Source organism: Tupaia chinensis, unplaced genomic scaffold (assembly GCF_000334495.1).
Source record: "Tupaia chinensis unplaced genomic scaffold, TupChi_1.0 Scaffold000381_1, whole genome shotgun sequence".
NCBI lineage: Eukaryota > Metazoa > Chordata > Mammalia > Scandentia > Tupaiidae > Tupaia > Tupaia belangeri.
The window spans coordinates 74,584-95,740 of record NW_006159883.1 but is presented as its reverse complement, the minus strand read 5'-3'; the positions used below and the strand labels follow the sequence as shown (position 1 = coordinate 95,740).

The following is a 21,157-nucleotide window of genomic DNA, read 5'->3' as shown; positions in this document are numbered from 1 at the left end:
TTTCGGTCGTCCTTTTCTTGGCATTTCGGTGTGATTTGAACGAGAGACTGAGCTGGGGTGGTGGGGAGGTTGAATTGGTGCCGAGCCGTGGCGGCCAAGGGCGGCCTCGAGCGGGGTGAGCCCCTCGGCCACTCGGCTTGTCAAGCGTGGGATCGCTCTCCGGCTGCCAGTCCTGAGCACGTTGCAGAGACCGAGGGAGCAGGGCAGCAAACCAGTGTTTCCTATCAGAACGACAGCGCAGAGATCCCGGGCCTCACTGCAGATTCCGAGCTACTGACTTTAAATTGACCACGGTATAAATGATGAAGCAGTCCGTCAGTATTTTGCGTTTTACTTAGAATGTTGAACTTTGTCTGGTTTGGGAGTATATCTGATGCTAATCAGTCAGTACAGTGACCGGGATATTTGAAGTAATCTGCAAAATTAAAAACACATCTGTTATTTTCTATTCATTGCAGTCATGGCTCTAAAAGGACAAGAAGATTATATTTATCTTTTCAAGGATTCAGCACATCCAGTGGATTTTCTGGATGCATTCAGGACATTTTATTTGGATGGATTATTTACTGATATTACCCTTCAGTGTCCTTCAGGCATAATTTTCCATTGTCACCGAGCTGTTTTAGCTGCTTGCAGCAATTATTTTAAGGCAATGTTCACAGCTGACATGAAAGAAAAATTTAAAAATAAAATTAAACTCTCTGGCATCCACCACGATATTCTTGAAGGCCTTGTAAATTATGCGTACACTTCCCAAATTGAAATAACGAAAAGAAATGTTCAAAGCCTTCTTGAGGCAGCAGATCTGCTACAGTTCCTTTCAGTAAAGAAGGCTTGTGAGCAGTTTTTGGTAAGGAACCTGGATATCGATAATTGTATTGGAATGCACTCCTTTGCAGAATTTCATGTGTGTCCAGAACTAGAGAAGGAATCTCGAAGAATCCTCTGTTCACGGTTTAAGGAAGTATGGCAACAAGAAGAATTTCTGGAAATCAGCCTTGAAAAGTTTCTCTTCATCTTGTCCAGAAAGAATCTCAGTGTTTGGAAGGAAGAAGCTATTATAGAGCCAGTTATTAAGTGGACTGCCCATGATGTAGAAAATCGAATTGAATGCCTATATAATCTGCTGAGCTATGTCAACATAGATATAGATCCAGTGTATTTAAAAACAGCATTAGGCCTTCAAAGAAGCTGCCTGCTGACTGAAAATAAGATCCGCTCCCTAATATACAATGCCTTGAATCCCATGCATAAAGAGATTTCCCAGAGGTCCACAGCCACCATGTATATCATTGGAGGCTATTACTGGCACCCTTTATCAGAGGTTCACATATGGGATCCTTTGACAAATGTTTGGATTCAAGGAGCAGAAATACCAGATTATACCAGAGAGAGTTATGGTGTTACATGTTTGGGACCCAACATTTATGTCACTGGGGGCTACAGGACGGACAACATAGAAGCTCTTGACACAGTGTGGATCTATAACAGTGAAAGTGACGAATGGACCGAAGGTTTGCCGATGCTCAATGCCAGGTATTACCACTGCGCAGTCACCTTGGGTGGCTGTGTCTATGCTTTAGGTGGTTACAGGAAAGGGGCTCCAGCGGAAGAGGCTGAGTTCTATGATCCATTAAAAGAGAAATGGATTCCTATTGCAAATATGATTAAAGGTAAGTACAGGTTATTGTTTATTCTGTTTTATTTATTTATTTATTTATTTATTTATTTATTTAATAAATGTCCAGGGGTAGGCCAGTAGTCTCCCTTTTCTTATAAGTAACTTTAAAAAGAAGGCATCACTTTGGGAAGCTATTTAGGAACCATAGTGGATTATTCAAATAATATAGCACAGAATATTCTAGGTAAAAGCATAGCATAGCACAGTCCCAACTTGTCTGAGGATTAATGTAATTAGAGTATGCTATTCAAGCTAGAAAAGAAATACCATTTATATAAGAAAATAGTATTCATTCTACTTTACATCCTTTTCCTAGATATTTCATCAAGTGTTAAGAATTTATATTTAAGTCAAAGGCTAAATGAAGATACAAGGGGTGTTTTATTAGTTCATTTTTGTTTTGATTTTTCTTTTTCCTTTTTTTTTCTTTTTTTTTTTTTTTTTTTTTTTGTTTGTTTTGAAGCCAAGCTCTTTTTAGTTCTGCTTTTAAATATTCTACTTTATTTTCCATTCAAAATATGTTGATCATCTCTTACAAGGTCATTCATTAAAACCTTGGAAAGTTTGGTCCCTGTAGGGTATCGCAAGGTACATTCTCCCAAGACCTGGAGAATAACCTCTGTTTTTTTGTGTTTTTTTTTTTCAGTGTTGCCTTACCGAATAAAGGCTCCCAAGACCTGGAGAATAACCTCTGTTTTTTTGTGTTTTTTTTTTTCAGTGTTGCCTTACCGAAAAAAAGCGCCCAAGAGCCGGAGAATAACCTCTGTTTTTTTGTGTTTTTTTTTTTCAGTGTTGCCTTACAGAATAAAGGCTCCCAAGACCTGGAGAATAACCTCTGTTTTTTTGTGTTTTTTTTCAATGTTGCCTTACAGAATAAAGGAAAGGGGTCCGTTGGCCCCTCTCCCATCTGCTCACAGAGTCTCCCACACTACTGGGTCTCAATATCTATCTGGTAAACACTGTATTTTCTGCTGTGGTAATAATAGCCAACCTCTCCCTCCCTCCTACTGAATAAAAAGCTAAAATGAAATCTTGTTTCATTACATTTGTTCCTTGGTGCTGGGGAACACTGGTAGAAAACAACTGGTAGGCTGTTACCAAATTTGTGTCTTTTTGTCCCAGTGTTTTTTTCCCAGGCCTTTCTTTTTTTTCTTTTTAATGCTAGCAAGGGTGTGGGAATTTGACCTGGTCTGGAAATCTGACCTGCTGTGATCCTTAGATGACAAGCAGGAAGCTGGAGAGGCAGAATGGTCTTGTGATCTGGCACTCTACTTCTGAAACTAAACTGCCTGGGTCTAATTCTCGACTTCGTGGTGATGAGCTTGGACAAATCGTTCAGTCTTCCCTTGCCCCAGTTTTGCCATCTATACGTTAGGGATGACATTACCTGGCTTAGGGTCATTGCATGAAGATTAACATGAGTTGATGTTTATGTAGTTAGAACAGTGTTTGATGTACAATAAGCACTCAGTAAACATTAAGCGTGATTGTCATGAATGTCATTGTACAGGAACATGTCACCTTTGATAGGGCAGGACAGTCTCTCTTACTAAATCGTGATGACTCTCAGGCATGCCCAAAGGTTCAGCAGTAATTGGTAAAGGGGGAGAAATTAGCTTAAATCTGGTTGGTATGGCTGCTCTGGTTTTTAAAATTTTATCTAAGCTTCCCTCCCCGCCACTTACTGATTTCAGAACGTTCTGACTCCTCTCCTACAAAAGAAACAAGGAAAATTCTCATTTGTTAACAGCTATTCAAAGCTGGTTACATTTCTGCTTCTGTTTCTTAATGATAACAGTTCCAATATTTTTGTAGTTCAGAATATATTTCTTTTTGAAAAAAAAAAAACTGTAAGAATTACTTTATTTTATTCATCATTATTATTATTCTTAATTTGACTAGGAGAGAGAAAAGGAAAATGAGAAAGCAAGCCGCCAGGTCTGGGACTCAAACTGTGGTTGACCGTGTGGGAGTCCAGCATCTTAACCACCACGCCACCTGCCGGCCCCCAGAATGTATTTGCAGGTGAAAGGGTATTTTTTTTTTCTTTTTGAGAGATTTTTCGCTGTAGGGCGTGTGCGCTCGCCAGACAGACAGAGACATTAGAGACAGAAAGCGAGAAATCACCCCCCAGGGGGGATGGTCATGCCGCAATCCCTTCTCCTCCATTCTCCTCTCGGGATCTTGGGCACGCACGCACACGCACCCGGCGTGAATTATTTGTTTATTTAATTATTTATTTATTTATTTAAATTAGACCAGAGTGGGACAGACAGAGAGAGAGAAAGTGAGAAAACAAACCACCGGGTCTAGGAATTAAACCGCAGTCAGTCATGTGGGAGTCCAGAGCCCTTAACCATCACACAACCTGCTGGCCCCAAAAGTGTATTCTTTACTGAAATTTTTAAAAATCTTATTTGAAACAATTCTTGGGACCAGCAGTTGGCGTAATGGCTATGTTGCTGGACTCCCATGTAGTCGACCACAGTTGGAGTCCTGGACCTGGTGACTTAAACTCATGCTGGGTGCGTGTGCATGCGTGCCAAGATCCCGAGAGGAGAATGGAGAAGGGATTGCAGCACGGCCACCCCCCGGGCTGTGATTTCTCGCTTTCTGTCTCTCTGTCTCTCTTTCTGGCGAGTGCACACACCCTATAGCAAAAAAAAAAAAAACCTCCCCCCCCAAAAAAAAAAGAAACAGTTCTTTCTGGAAAGAAAATGCTTTAGTGGTGTATCTACTTTGAAAGAAAGCCATGTGTATTTTGTCTTAACCTTGAATGGAAAGGGAGACCCTCACACTCCAAAGATTTCTCCTACCTACCAGCTGGTTCTGAAATTCCAGTTTCATACTTTCAGCTTGACACTTCAGTTCTCCTCTATAACTAGTCATCTCAGGAAACGGTAACACTTCTCCAGTATGTGCAGATTGACTAGTGCTGGTTTTGATGGGGGGACTCTGAACTTTTAGGTTCCCATTTTTATGTTGAAAGAATATTGTTTTTCTCAGTTTGTTTTATTCTGTAGTGAACTAAAGTGAACTACCAGCTTTCCCTGGTAATGAAAGCTTAATATGGATAGAGTCAAATTTCAAATTCATTTCCTTTTTTGGTTCGGGGACTTAGTGTACAGAAAAGAAATAAATACTTAGACATTTAGAGACTGTATTTATTTATTTTTTTTAAATCCTAACTGCCTTACTTATAAGCCCATTTTTAATTTTGGTTTTGCTAGAGAGATATTTTGCTATAGGGCCTGTATACTCACTGGAGAGTCAGAAAGGGGCAGAGACAGAAAGCAAGAATCACCCCCTGGGATGTGGGAGATGGCCACACCACAATCCCTTCTCCTCCATTCTTCTCTCAGGATTTTGGGCATGCACACACATGCATGTGGGAAGTTTCAAGCCACTGGGTCTGAGACTCAAATTGCAGTTGGCCATATGGAAGTCTAGCGCCTTAACCATTATACCACCTGCTGGCTCCAAGCCCACTTTTATTTTGGAGTGTAAATAAACAAGGAGATGGGGGCCAGCCGGTGGTGTGGTGGTTAAGGGCGCTGGACTTCCACATGACTGACAACGATTTGAGTCCCAGACCTGGCAGCTTGTTTCTCACTTTCTTTCTCTTTCTGTCTCTCACTCTGTCCCTCTCTGGTCAAATTAAAATTAATGAATAAAAATAAATAAAGTTAAATTAAATAATTATTAAAAAATAATAAATAAAAAAATAAACAAGGAGATTGATCTGTACCTAGCACATAACAGTGCTAAATGAAAGTTGGTTGAAAGACTGTGAGGCCGGCAGGTGGTGTGGTGGTAATAAATAAAAAAATAAACAAGGAGATTGATCTGTACCTAGCACATAACAGTGCTAAATGAAAGTTGGTTGAAAGACTGTGAGGCCGGCAGGTGGTGTGGTGGTTAAAGGCACTGGATTCTCACATGGCTGACTGTGGTTTGAGTCCTGGACCTGGTGGCTTGCTTTCTCGCTTTCCTTTCTCTCTGTCTCTGTCTGGTCAAATTAAAATAATAATAATAATAATAATAATAGTAAATGGAATTAAAGAAATAATTCTTTTAAAAAGAAAGACTAAGCCAACATCTTCAACTAAAATAAGTCTCATTATCTTTCTTCCTCTCTTCCTTTAGTGTACCCATTTCCTCCCTCATTACTTTTTTATGAAATTGCTGTTTCCAGTTTTCCCAGCTCAGGGCCAGAATCAGCCTGGTTAGTTTCTGACTCAGTTATCAAAACCTGCCTTACCTGAGTCTCTTGCCTCAGTTCCCTTCTCTCCATATACGAGGTCTCTTTTTTCCCACTTGGTTTTTGCTATGTGCACTTGCTAGAGAGATGTGTGTGTGGGTGGTGGTGAGGGTGGCCACGCTGCAATCCCTTCTCCTCCACGCTCCTCTCAGGATTTTGAGCACACACTCACATGAGTACACCTAGACCGATTTTCAAGCTGCCAGGTCTGGAACTTGAACCACAGAGTTGGCCATGTGGGATCCAGCCACCTTAACCTCCATGCCACCTGGCTGGCCTGCAAGGTCTCCTCTAAATTAGGCCCTCCATACCTCTGACTTGGGCCAATACCTAGATCTTTCTGAGATCTGTCCAAGTTCCTTTTCAATGCTTCCCTTCCTGTGTTTAAAAACCTTAAAAAGCCCTGCTGAATTAAGTACAGATTCTTGGTTTGGCATTGGTATCCTTTGCCATGTGACTTCAATTACCATGTGAGGCTTTGCACTGGCTCTTCCCTCTGCTCAAAATGACTTCCTTTGGAGCTGGTTGTGTGACCTAGTGGTTGGAACAGCTGGATCCCGCATGACTGACTACATGGTTTGGTTCCTTGACCCAGTAACTTGAAAAACACAGAGGGTGCATGTGCGTGCATGCCCAAAATTCTGACAGGATGGAGAGATGGGAGAAGAGAGATTGCAATGTGACCATTGGTGCTTTCTCCTTTTCCTCTCTGTCTGTGGCTGGCACATGTGCCCTCTTGGGGAGGGGAAGGGCTTCCTCTTTCCTCTACCTATCGAAGTCCTACCTATGAAGGTCCAAGTCAAATTATGCCACCTCCTAGTGTGATTTCTACCCTTTGCAGTAGTTCATTTGTTCCTTTGTTATGGTGCGTCTTCAGTTCTATTGTTTGCGTTCTAATTATTTGTGCACCTGTCTCACCCTTTCATGAAAGAGTACATGGAGCCCCCCTTGTAGCACCTGGCATACAATGTCTTGTGTCTATTATAGGTAATAACAAACACAATAATAAACTTAGTTCACCATTCATTACAAAGTGGAATGAACGCTTAATCTAAACATGTGATTTTAATTAACACACAGGAGTGGGAAATGCTACTGCCTGCGTCTTACATGAAGTTATCTATGTTATTGGCGGCCACTGTGGCTACAGAGGAAGTTGCACTTACGACAAAGTCCAGAGTTATAATTCCGATATCAACGAATGGAGCCTCATCACCTCTAGTCCACATCCAGGTAACAAAATACTGTGGCAAACAGAACATATCGTAATGGAGTTTATCATAGACTGGAAGTAAAAATGCCAGCTTTATAAGAGAATATACTTGACTGTAATTAAAAGGTATGAAATATTCATATAATAATTCAAATAATTATCATGTTTAGGTTCTGAATAGATCATGACTGCAAATATTTTCTCTGTTATCTTTATGCAACATACTTGATGTGGTAGTTTCTTTTAACATTTTTTTCACTTAGGTTTTTTTTTCTGTTTCTTTTTCCTTTGTTATGTGCTTTCTTTCATTTATAAAGAACATGCATTATATAGAACACAGTTTTTTTTTGGTTTTTTGGGTTTTTTTTAGAGGTTTTTGGTATAGGGTGTATGTGCTAGCCAGAAAGAGAGACAGAAATTGAGAAATCACCCTCCAGGGGGGTGGCCACACTGCAATCCCTTCTCCCCATTCTCCTCTCGGGATCTTGGGCACACGTGTATACACGCCTGGCGTGAGTTTAAGCCACCAGGTCTAGGACTCGAACTGCGGTCGATTATGTGGCAGTCCAGCGACATAGCCATTAAGCTAACTGCTGGTCCCTAGAACACAGTTTTTATAGACAGTTTAAAAAGCCCTGTTCTGTCTGCCAAATAGTCAGGAAGGGTACCTGTTGGTTGAAATTTAGCAAGAGATTGCTATTTCTTAGTATATTCTTTCAGAAGTTTAATTACTGTTAAGCACTCACTCCTACAATTTTCCAAGCCCTACGCTGGCCTTACTTTAATAGTCACAAAGGGGACATGTCATCTACACCTAAGGAATGGCCTGCCTTCTATGATGTCTTTTGTTGCCTCTTTGTGGAGGGCTTGGGGGAAAGCATACGTTTTAACCTGTTATAGTTAGGCTTTTGTGTAAGATTTTTTTCATTAGGAAAGATTCATGTCATTATATCACCATATTACTTCGATTCATTTTCCACAAGCATCAGGCCTCCATGTGGGTCATCAGAGAGGTAATTCACAAACGTGAACCCATCTGAGACTAAGTAGCTTTCCTTCTTTAAGACTTCAGGGACTGGATAAGCACTTTGTTGCTGTTGTTTGAAATTTTATTCCTCATCTTTATTATTATTTTCTTAAAGTTTGACCAGAGAGAGACAGAGAGAGAAAGTGAGGAAGCAAGTCGCCAGGCCTGGGACATAAACCACAGTTGGCCATGTGGAGATCTGGCGCTTTAACCACTACACCACCTGCTGGCCCTAGCTAAGCACTTGGCATGTAATATTACCTTGAATTCTTGCTACAGCTTGTGAGTACGTGTTGTTTATCGTAGTTTACACATTTGGAAATGGAGGCTTAGAAAGGATAAGTAACGTTCCTGTACTCGGAGTTTGAAAGTGGTGGACCTGGAATTAAATTCTGGCGGTCTGATTCTATAGCATGTGCCACAACCACTAAGCAGTCTGCCTCTCCTAAAAACCCCAGACTGTCCTGCTTTCCACCAGTGCAGCGTTTCCCACCCATATCATCTGTCTTATCTCATGGCTCAGGTGGGGTACACCAAAATCTTATGCTGCGTGTCCATATGCCACAGGCTTTGCATAAAAAGAAACATTAGCTGAAAGCTGCCCTGGCTTGAGATACCGTGGAACGGGTTGATTTCTGTCTCCTGGTAGCTCAAATGTCACATCCCACGTTCCTCACCACTTTTTGTTGTGACTAATAAAGTTATAATGGGAAGTAATAATAATAAGCTTATATATCGAGCAATAACTCGCATTTATTCAGTAAGTACGTGCCAGGTACTAACTGTTCCAATAACTATATGAATATTAATCTATTTAAACCTCAGAGTAATCCTGTGAATTTGATACTGTTCTTATGTCATTTTATAGGCCACTGAGGCAGAGAGAGAGTAAATTAATTGCCCAAGTTCAGCCCGTTAGTGCTTATTAGAGGTCAAGTGCAAACCCAGGCAATCTGGCTTAGACCCCATGCTGTTAACAACTTCTCTGTGATCTCATCTAACTTCATGTTAACCTTGTGAATTAGATATTACTCTGCATATTTTTTGGACTGACAACTTTACAAAGAAAATCCAATGCATGAAAAGTTAGATTAACAAATTAGAGGACAGTTACTTACACGATAAATTTAATATATATTTCATAAGGCAGTTCTCTTAAAAATAAGTATCCTATAATATATGTAAACTGCATATAGCTTACTAAGTACTTACAAAAGAGTTGTGTGACTTAAAAGGCAGTGTGACTTAAGCCTTGGTATTTTTTTTAATTTTTATTTTTGGAGAGTGTTTTTTTTTTTTTTTATTTTTTATTTTATTTTTTTTTTATTTTTTAGCTGTAGGGTGCGTGCACTCGCCAGAAAGACAGAGAGAGACAGAGAGACAGAAAGTGAGAAATCACCCCCCAGGGGGGATGGCCATGCCCCAATCAAGTCACCGGGTCCGGGACTCAAACCGTGTTCGACTACATGGGGGTCCAGCGACATAGTCTTTACGCTAACTGCTGGTTCCAAGCCTTGGTATTAAAAGCCATGGCAAATTGAAAATCAATCCACAATAATATTAAATTACAGTATAAATTGATTAGAACATTTATTTCCATTCATAAAGTTTTGATTTACATCTTATTTTTTCCTGATGAAATGTCAAAAGCAAATATCAGATTAGCACTTTGCATGATATATTCTGTTTGGCTTTCATGGTGCTTAGGATAATTTTGAACTGTCAGGGCCAGCAGATGGCAGAGCAGTTACACCACTGGACTCCCACATGGTTGACCACGGTTCGAGTCCCAGACCCAATGGCTTGAAACTGAGTGTGCATGCATGCCCAAGATTCTGGGAGGAGAATGGAGGAGAAGGGATTGCGGCATGGCTATCTTCCCGGGGGATGATTTCTCACTTTCTGTCTCTCTGTCTCTCTCTCTCTGTCTTCCTGGCGAGCACATGCCCTAGAGCAAAAACCTCTCCAAAAAAGAAAAATGGAGAACCATTAAAGGCTTCAGAGCAGGAGAATGATGTGTGATAAGCTCTAGTTCTAAGAAGACATCTTTTAGAATAGCTTGGGAGAATGAAAAAGGCGGGTAGATCTGCTAGGGCTGTTGTAATAAGCCAGGTGAGAAATGCTGAAAGCCTGAAGAAGTGGTAGGAGTAGAAAAGAGGAGTAGATGTGAAGAATGTTATCAATTCAACAGCTGGTTGCTTTCTTGACCTGTTGGATTGAGGAGATGGGAAAGAGAAAGGAGTTAACAGCATTTCCGGCTAGTTACATGGGAGGATGGAGGATAGTGAAAGAAAAATCAATAGGAAGGAAGAAAGGGAAAATGATGAGTTCAGTGTTGTAGTTTAGGGTGAAGGACTGGTTGGATAATTCAGAAGAGCCATCTAGCAAGCAGTGAGAAATTGGGGTCTGCAGCTCAGGGGGAAAGATGTAGCTAAATGCATCTTTGTAGATCTGGAAATTGTTCACTTGGATAATGGAGATGAAGGAGATATATTGGAGGGTGGGGCCAGCAAAACAGTTTTGGGCAGAATCTTGGGAAGCGGCCTGAGTGAGGGATGGGCTGAAGAAAAGAGAAGGACCAGCACAAGGCTGTGTCAAGTGAGGAGAGTTCTCTGTTGGCTCTGCCATTTATTTACTTGCCTGACCTTGGGCAAGTGGCTTATACTCTCGGGCTTTACTTACCAGGGAAATTAGGAAGTTAGACTATGTCAAGTGTGCAAGTCCTTTACAAAAAAATTAAATCAATTTAAATGGCTATTGTGGTTGTCTCTGAATTCCTCGTATCCCTTTGTTTATATTATTTATGCAATACTGAATACAAACTACTATGTATTTATATTTCCTATTTGTATGTAAACCCCTTGACTTACAACAGATGGTGTCATTCCCATGCTTGATTTGAAATTGTTTGTTCATTTGTTCATTCATTTATCAAAAAACGTATTTCTGAGTGCTTCCCAAATGCTGTTTATGCCTTGCTAGGAGCACAATCAATGACACATACCCTGCCTTTGGGAGTTGCCCTGTAGAAAAATAAGAGCAGTTAAATCCGAGGAAGAAAATGTTTCTACCAACAATGACAACATTGTTATATTTGGGTAATATAGGAAATACTATCAAGCAGCACTTTAAAACATGATTGAGATTTGAGATACCTCTTCTTTTTTCTGCTATAGGGTGCGTGTGCTCTCCAGAAAGACAGAGAGAGATAGAAAGGGAGAAATCACCCCCCGCCCCAGGAGGGATGGCCACTCCACAATCCTTTCTCCTCCTTTTTCCTCTCGGGATCTTGGGCACGCACGCACACGCGCCCGGCGTGAGTTTAAGCCACCGGGTCCGGGACTCAAACTGCGGTCGATTATATAGGAGTTCAGCGACATAGCCATTACGCTAACTGCTGGTCCCTTGAGATACCTCTCTTATTGTAAGAATCACAAATCAAAGATTTTTTTATAAACCTAAGAAAAGTCTTGTAATCTCATTGTTGAATCACTGACACCAATTGATAAGATTTTTGAAGCATTGTTTATTTTCACAATAACCATTGATGAAATGATACATATAATTTATATAAACTCATGTTTCACAGGTACTCAGAACAACTAAATCCTATTAAAATTCTACACACGTAACTGGAAACTAACGGATGAGTTTTTAATAGTTTATATTTCCTTAAATGTCAGGAACTTGAGAACAATATGTGGGATCAAAGCAAAAATGCCATTTTTTGAGACTCTCTAGCTTTCAAAACCTAGGTAGCAAAAATCTTAATGATAATTTGTTTTCTATTTTTTAAAATTATTTTATTTAACTTTATTTATTTATTTACTTTAATTTGACCAGAGAGGGCTGGGGCGGGGGGGAGGGGGTGAGAAAATAAGCCACCAGCTCTGGGACTTGAACCGCGGTCGACCATGTGGGAGTCCAGCACCCTTAACCGCCACGCCGTCTACCAGCCTATTTTCTATTCTTAAGGAGGAAATCGTATTTTTGATTATACATTCTTTTGGAAGAAATGTTTGCTTGTAAGCTGTTGTCCACACGATTATGTAGGCACACATTGAGACGTGTGGGTACAACGTACAGTTCATTCATCGATCCAAGGAACATTTATTGAGTCCTTAACCAAGGTGCCAGACACTTGTGTTTCTCCACTTGTCAGTGGGGTAGTGGGCAGGACACAGTTCTTGCACTGTTGGCAGGGGGAGAAAGACCATAAACAGGAAACATACCATATACTGAGTAGTGCTGTGGAAGACAGTGAAACAGATTGATGGGGTAGAGATGCCTGGCTAGCCAATTTGTCCGTCTTTAGGCCACTTCAGGTTAGATGGTCAGGGAAGGCCCTCTGAGTACGTGACAGTAAAATAAGATCTGTGTGGGGCCAGCCTGTGGCCTGGTGGTTGAGACAGCTGGAAGCCACATGGCCAACCATAAGGTCTGAATCCCAGAGCCAGTGGCTTGAAAAACATGCTGAGTGCATATACGAGTATGCCCAAAATCCCGAAAGGAAAGAGAGATGGAGGAGAAGGGATTGTAGCATGACCAATCCCCATGGTGGGGAATGCTTTTTTGCTTTTACTCTTTGTGTCTCTCCCTGGTGAGTGCATGTGCCCCTGACAAATTAAAAAAAATAAATTAAAAAAATATATACAACCTGAATGACAAGAAGGAGGTACCTTGCAAAGGCCTGAGGAAAAGAAGAGACTTGCAGGCAGAAAGAACAGTCAGCAGTGGCTCACTGAATCTGTTTATTTGCTGTAAGTGCCACTGACAAACCCTTCTCCTTCAGGCTTCAGCTAAAAGTGTTTAAATGTAATGTTATGGCTAATATTCCCAGAGAAGGAACTAACAAAATAGGAGTGGTATTAAAATTTGGAGCATGGGGAGTTGGTGTAGTGGTTAAGGTGCTGAACTCCCACATGGTCGACTGTTTGAGTCCTGGACCCAGCGACTTGAAATTTATACCAAGTGCCTGTACATGTGTGCCCAAAATCCTGTGAGGGGAATGGAGGAGAAGGGATCGTGGCATGACGATCCTTCCCGGGGTGATTTCTCACTTTCTCTCTCTTGCAAGTGTGCACATTCTATAGCAAAAATCTCTCAAAAAATAAAAATTGGAGCATGGAAGAAGCAGGGCTGGAATTAGGATGAGGCAAATGAGATTCTAGGGACACCACATTTAGGAAGTCACTCAGAGAGTGGCTCAGAGCATTATGTGTCTCTAGTTTGTGACCTAGGCTCCTCACTAGCCTCACCCTCATCATGGCCTTGGGAAGAAAGGAGAGAGAGGAAGTGGGGTTGTGAAATTCAGGGTTTTGTTTTGTTTTATTTTGAGATATTTTTGCTATAGGGTCCATGCACTCACTGGAGAGACAGAAAGACAGAAAGCAGTAAATCACCCTCCAGGCGAATGGCCACGCCATAGACCCTTCCCCTCCATTCTCCTTTCAGGATTTTGGGCATGCACGCGCACACACATGTGCCCAGTGTGAGTTTCAAGCTGCCAGGTTTAGGACTCAAACCACAGTTGGCCATGTGGGAGTCCAGCACCTTAACCACTATGCCACCTACTGGCCCCTATTCTGGTTCCTTGAAGAGCCAGCAGGTTTGGGTGAGGAAGAGATACATAAAAGGGGAACCATAAAAACAGCCTAGGGATGCAGTCCCCTAGAGGCAGACTTCCAGCTCCAGGGCCCAGAGCGCACATCACAGTCTGGGGCACCTTTCCAGACCCTGAGGGTGAGAGACTGTAGCAGCCCACTTATCCTGGGTGTGTGTTTCTCTACCTTTTTGCATCCCTGCCTGGACCAGCAATGTGAGAGAAACAAGCAGGGCACCTGTGTGGCACCTGTGGCGGCAGTCGCTGCAGATTGCCAGCCACTGGTGACAGCGAGAGCGGCCACGACCTGAAGGGATCTATACCGCTTACCCGATATGTCTTCCAGAGAGGTGTAAAATAAAAGGGATCTGTGGCAGGAAATTCCCAGAAGTATAGTGGCCAAGGATGAGGTCTTCCCTGGCATTCTGCAGAGCCAGCTTAAGGAAGACCTGAGGACGGGTGACGGCTGTGTGCAGGAGCAGGTCATCTGAACCAGGAGATCGGGAATGGATTTTCAGCCTTAGTGTTGAAGTCATGTGTGCCAGAATCAAGATGTCACTACTACTCTGTTTTTGTGTGCTACGTTATGAAGGATTAGTACACCTCCACACGATAGTAACTGTCTTTGTTATCCTAATATGATTTTTTTTCTTGTTTTCCTTTTAAAAGAATATGGACTGTGTTCAGTTCCCTTTGAGAATAAACTCTATCTAGTTGGTGGACAGACGACAATCACAGAGTGCTATGACCCTGAACAAAATGAATGGAGAGAGATTGCTCCCATGATGGAAAGGAGGATGGAGTGCGGCGCCGTCATCATGAACGGATGTATTTATGTCACCGGAGGATACTCCTACTCAAAGGGAACATATCTTCAGAGCATTGAGAAATATGATCCAGATCTTAACAAATGGGAGATAGTGGGTAATCTTCCAAGTGCCATGAGGTCTCATGGATGTGTTTGTGTGTATAATGTATGACTGAATCCACAGAAATGACCACGTAATCTCTGTTTTAGATGTGGTAAAATAAGAATGCAGGCTTTGGAGTCTCTTACTTGTTATTGTGGTCGTATATAATAGAGAGTCAGTTTTACTCCCAAACCCAATAGTTAATGGTCTAGAAAAAACCTGTATATGTGCAGTTGAATGTGTGAAGCTCTATCAACTCTGCTTTTCTAAGGTAATGTGAAATATTTGACACTTGTAAAAGGTGAATTTTTTCCTCCTGGTAGCATCAACACTGGGTATAGATCAAAATCATTCTGTGGAATGAAATATTTCTTAAGAGGCTGTAATGTAACAGATATTAAGGTTCCACTTAGCTAGCAGGAATTTGAAATTTAAAGAGGGAATCTTTTCTACCTCTACAAAGTCAACACTTAAAAATCTTTTTTATCTTTAGAATTACTTAGAACTTACCTTGGATATAGTATTGTTGTTTTTTAAGAGAGTGTTTTATTTTTTATTTTTTTTTTTTTTTGATACAGGGTACATGCATCCACCAGAGAGAGACAGAGAGAAAGAAAGTGAAGTGAGAAATCACCCCCAAGGATGGGCAGACTGTATCCTTCTCCTCCGTTCTTTTCTCAGGACTTTGAACGCACGCTCATACATACCTGGCATGAGATTCAAGCCGCCGGGTCTGGGACTTGAACCATTGTTGGCCATGTGGAAGTCCAACACCTTCACCACTATGCCCATCTACTGGCCCCTAGATATAGTTTTGCCCATGATAGTGTCTATAATTTATTGCTGTTAATCTTTATTTACTATCAGAGATGTGCAAAGTGTCAAACAGAAGACTGTTACTGTTCAGAGATTAAAAATTAAATTGAAAAGAATGGCAAGTCTAAAAAATTGCAAATCAAATGTTTGCTGATGCTAAGGCCTATTTTTTTTTTTTTTAAAGAGGTTTTTGCCTTAGGACTGTGTGTGTGCTTGCCAGAGAGAGATACAGAGACAGGGAAAGTGAGAAATCATCCCCTGGCAGGGAGGGCCACGCTGCAATCCCTTCTCCTCCATTCTCCTCCTGGGATCTTGGGCACACATGCACATGTGTCCAGCATGATTTTCAAGCCACCAGGTCTGGGACTCAAACCATGGTCGGCCATGTGGGAGCCCAGCAATGTAACTGCTATGCCATCTGCTGGCCCTGCTAAGGCCTACTGTTAATTTTCAACTTTGATGTAAATTGCTAGTTTGGGTATCTTTAAGCATGTTAGAAAATCCTCTTTATTCTTAAGTATAGGTATTTGTCTGCATATAAAAGTGAATTTTGAGCCAGTAAGCATGTATAACAGTTGTGATATAGTAGAAAAACCATTGACAAGAAGACGTTTGCATTAATTTTCCAGCTTGGCCACTAACTACATTTTATGACTTGAATCACTGACTCCTCCATGATTAGAGTGTCCTGACCTGGACACACTGGCACTGCGGGTCACAGACGTGTCTAGATACAGATTCCCTTAGCACTTGAAGACAGGTGGCTTGGGTGACTGGAACTTCTGGGTCAGAAACACCTTGGTCTCTTTTTTCCCCAGTGTGACTATGGTATCACTTTCTGCATGTGCCATAACTTGAACAAAGTTGAGAAGCATTGCTTTAAGTTAACTCACCTAAACTTTTTTAAATCTGTGAGACCATCTGTTCTATACTCTTCTTTTTTTAAAAAATTTGTTACAGTGTGCATGTGCTCAGGGTGAGGTGGGAGAAAGTGAGAGATCTTCCCCCAGCAGGGATGACCATGCCTCAGTCTCATCCATTCTCCTGTCAGGATTTTGGGCATGCAGATGCATATACCTTGTTTGTTTCTCAAATTGCCAGATCCAGGACTCAAACCACACAGCTGACCATATGGGATCCAGCTGCCTTAACTACCCAGCCACTAGTTAGGAACGCCCTCTTTTTTTATTTTTCCTAGAGAGACAATATTAACTTTACATAGTTTAAAACTCTAGTTTTAAACTACCTAACACTTCTGACTTTTAAAGAACTTTTAGAAAGAGATTATCTAATGGACTTATATCATCAGATGGCATTTTAAATAGATACAACCCTTTGGGAATGCAGTGTGGTACCACATAGCAAGAACCATTAAAATGACCATATCCTTTGTTCTGGAAATTCCTTTTCTACATTTTTATTGTAAAGAATAATATAAAAACAAAACAAAAAAGATAAATGCATGAAGTTTTGTTTGCATTATTTGCAATGGCAAAATATTGAAAAAATGTACATGTCAGAGAAGAAAGTGTTTTAATAAAAATAGTGAAATATTATACTGCCCGTAAAATAATTGTTTGAAAGACTGTGTAGGACCATGGACATGTCTTTGCTATGGTGAGTAAAATAAGTACAATACAGAACAGTATGTACACAACGGTTGTGACTTTGTAAAACCTTTTTGCATGTGGAAGATAATATGTAAAAAATATCATTGTGTTAGTGGAGGGAAATGTGGAATGATTATTTATTAAAGTGTTTTCTTTAATGTTAATTTGTATTTTGAGTAAAAATAAAACCCTGTGTACATAGTAAGACTGCTTGAATTTGGACCAGTTGAGTTGAAAGTTTGAATTAATGAAACAACTGAATCATAGATTATTTCAATCTATATTAAATTTTAGACTGTTTTATTTTCTCAAAACATTTAGCAGTTAATACTGAACTAATGTTGGCAAGTAGTGCTTTAGAGATCTGCTTTATGAAACAGAACAGTTGGAATCTTCTTCCTCTCCTTTGCCAGCTTATCTGTGTCCCATAAAATAATGCTCAATCCAGTCTTCTCTGAGAATCCTTTCCTGTTTCAGTAAAACTCCCACTGTCACATTTAAATAATTAGCGTTTATGCATGCATAGTATGTCTCTTGGCTAAATTTGAGATCATGGACAACATCATCATCTTAGTATTCTCAAGGTGTAGCATTTCATATATTAATGTTTATCCAGCATACTTTTTCCTGAAGGATGATGGTATCAATTGTTTTTACAATAAAGCATTCTAGAGATGCTTAAAGGACCTTGAGAGTAGTATGTGATCTGAGATGTATGCTTTGCAGCTCTTATTTTCTGTAAAATTCCTTTTTGCTATCAATTTGTGCACAGAAGGAAGAATTAAGAAAGGTACACAAATTTCTACCAGTTGTCCTAAATCCCAAATCACTTCAGTATAAATGAAAAATACTTTACTGAAGTTAAATGAAAGTCATTGCTTTGGGGAAGGGATGGTTGGGGGCACTATTTTACAGTATAAGTAAGTTGTTGAGATAAGTTTAGGCATGATTTAATTAAGATGATTTTAAGTATCTACTTATTTTTTTAAGGGGTTTTTGCTTCAGGGTGCATGAGCTCGCTGGAGAGAGAGACAGAGACAGTGAGAGGGAAAGTGAGGAATCACACACACATACACCCCCACCCCCGCCAGGGAATGGCCATGCTGCAATCCCTTTTCCTCCATTCTCCCAGGATCTTGGGCATGCACACACACGTGCCCAGTGGGAATTTCAAGCCAGTGGGTCCGGCACTTGAACTGCAGTCGGCCATGTGGGAGTCCAGTGATGTAACTGCTATGCCATCTGCTGGCTCCAAGTATCCATTTTTTTTTTAACTTCTAATTTTTTAATTATTTTGTAGCTGTAGGGCACATGCACTCTCAGGAGTCAGAGAGAAAGTGAGAAATCACCCTCAAGGGGGAATGACCGCATTGCATTCTCCCCCTCCATTCTCTCTGGATTTGGGGTATGCACATATATGTGCCTGGTGTGTTTTTCTTTTTTTTTTTTAAATTAATTTATTTTTTATTTTAATTTATTTATTTTACATACTTTCACTGAACATCATCACAGCATAGAAAATGTGATTTTCCAGCCAGAGTACACTGTGAAGTGGCTTAATCATACATGTTATCATCAACAAATAAATTTCCATTTCTTGTTTCATATATATATGTATATATGTGTGTGTGTGTATATATATATATATATATATATATAGCCCCCATTTCTCACTCTCTGCCATTTCCTATCCTCCTCCCACCCTGTCTCTGGTATCTGCAGTTACTTTCCATTCCTTTATTCTTTCCCAAATTGTATTGATTCACAAAATATCTTAATTAATCTAAATACTTTTCAATAGTTCAGCTGATATATACAAATCTGTGAACAAAAGTTGACTTTAGGCATGAAACTCTGTGGGTAGAATGAATATACTATAAAATAGCACATAGCTGAGGCTATATAGCTTACTATGGTCGCTAAATGCCTGGTGTGTTCTTTAAGCCACCAGGTCCAGTACTCAAACTGCAATCTGTTGATCATGTGGGATCCAGCCTCCTCAATCACCATGCCACCAGCTGGTCCCACTTTTTTAAGTTTTATAGTTTCGTATTTAAATTCACTTGTTGCACATCTTTGTGGGGTACAATATGGTGTGTATGATCATCACACACATGCATACAGTGTGTGATGATCAAATAAATTGTATTGCTGTGCTCACCATCTTCAACAAAGAATATTATGTTATGCTGTACACCTGTGATTTTCATTCTACTAGTACTTTTTTTGAGCTGTACCTATATGGTTGGCAATGCCCTTTTTAAAGTTCTGTTTTGGTCTAGCATTCCGTAACCTATTAAGTTGTTGGGAATGTCATGATGTATTTTTCTATGCAAAAATGCATCATAACTTCCTCAACAACCCAGTATTTGCCTGTTTTTATGCATTCTTGTGTTCAACGTTTTTTCCGCAGTCCCTCTCCGATAAATATCGACATTTTTAAAAGTAGGTGTTTCTCGGCTCCAGTAGGTGGCATGGTGGTTGAGGCACTGGACTCCCACATAACCAACAGGGCTCAAGTCCTGGACTTGGTGGCTTGCTCTCTCACTTTCCATCTTTCTCTCTCTGGTCAAATTAAAATAAATGAATAAATAAGTAAAATTAAGCAAATATTTTTTTAAAGATGGCTATTTATCACAAGTTTTAGTTTTAGTTTCTTGGCTAGAAACGGAGAAGGGGATCAGCATTTAGGGGACTTACTTAAGGACACAATAGCCTTTGTTTCCACATTCACATAAAAACTGTTATGAGACCAGCCAGTGGTGTGGGGGTTAAGGTGACTAGATCCTATATGGCTGACCTTGTAGTTCAAATCCCAGACCCAGTGGCTTGAAAAATTGGGTGTGTGTGTGTGTGTGTGTGTGTGTGCCCCAAATCCTGAATGGAGGGAGAAATAAGAAAAAAGGGATTGTGATGTGAACATTCCCTGAGAGGTGGGGATGTGCTTTCTCACTGTCCCTCTCTCTGTCTCTAACATATGCACACACCTTCTACCAAATTAAAAAATAAAGTATGGGGAGCAGCATATGGTGTGGTGGTTATGGCACTGGACTCCCACATGGCCACCTGAGATTTGAGTCCCACACCTGGTGGCTTACTTTATCACTCTCTCTCTCTCTCTCTGGTCAAATTGATGAATAATAATAATAAATAAGTTTTTGCTAAAGGGCGCATGCGCTTGCCGGAGAGACAGAAAGTGAAAAATCACCCCCAGGGGGATGGCCACACTACAATCCCTTCTCCATTCTCCTCTCGGAATTTTGGGCATGCATGCACATGCTCCTGGTGTGTTTTAAGCTGCTGGGTTTGGGACTCGAACCACTGTCAACTGTGTAGGTAGGAGTCCAACAACATAACTATTACACCATCTGCTGATCCCAATAAGTAAAATTAAATAATTGTTTTTTTAAAAAGTGTGAAAATGCTTGGAGGTACACACATACACAAATACATCGAATGCCATCATTTAACAAGAACATCCTACAACAAAAACTGTTATGGACTGAATGTTTGTGTCCTCCCATAGTCACGTGTTGAAGCTCTGACCCCTACTGTGACTGTATTTGGAGATAGGGCAAAGACTTTATGGAAGTAATAAAGGTTAAATGAGGTCCTGGGGACTGAGCCCTGATCCAGTAGGGTAAGTGTCATTTAAAGAGACATGAGAGAGCGACTGAGCTCTCCCCATCCACCACAGGAGGATATGGCGGGAAGGCAGCCATCTGCCAGCTGGAAGAGAGCCTTCACCAGGACACAATTATGCTGACACTTAATCTGTAAGTGCAAGAAATGGGACCTCATGACTGTATTTTGGATGCTAGGGATAATTACTAGACTGTTCATTGTTACTCGGCCTCAACTTAAAGTAAGTAATAATGAAAACACAGAGGCAGGAGAATTGTTATTACTGGGTTGTCAGAAAGACGTAACACCTCTTTGCATAGAAAAACCAAAAGATACGCCATGACTTTTTTTTTGGGGGGGGGGGGGGGGGGGGGGTTTTTTTTTTAGGGGCGGGCCCCCCCCGAGAGACACA

At 40.7% G+C, this 21,157-nt stretch overlaps 1 protein-coding gene across 1 annotated transcript; it reads left to right on the top strand.

Annotated features, from left to right (window-relative positions):
• On the top strand, window positions 1-15,283 carry KLHL23 (kelch like family member 23). Its single transcript, XM_006153555.3, has 3 exons — window positions 1-1,673; window positions 7,023-7,175; window positions 14,454-15,283. Exons 1-3 carry the CDS (start codon window positions 461-463, stop codon window positions 14,762-14,764), a joined length of 1,677 nt encoding a protein of 558 aa, XP_006153617.1. The 5' UTR covers window positions 1-460; the 3' UTR covers window positions 14,765-15,283.
• The last annotated feature ends 5,874 nt before the right edge of the window (window positions 15,284-21,157 follow it).

What these genes read in the sequence shown, in the direction of transcription:
- KLHL23 (XM_006153555.3), top strand. Translation starts at nt 461, where the DNA reads ATGGCTCTAAAAGGACAAGAAGATTATATTTATCTTTTCAAGGATTCA. An exon ending in TATTGCAAATATGATTAAAG is followed by an intron (nt 1,674 to 7,022) that starts GTAAGTACAGGT and finishes ATTAACACACAG; the next exon opens with GAGTGGGAAATGCTACTGCC. An exon ending in CACCTCTAGTCCACATCCAG is followed by an intron (nt 7,176 to 14,453) that starts GTAACAAAATAC and finishes TCCTTTTAAAAG; the next exon opens with AATATGGACTGTGTTCAGTT.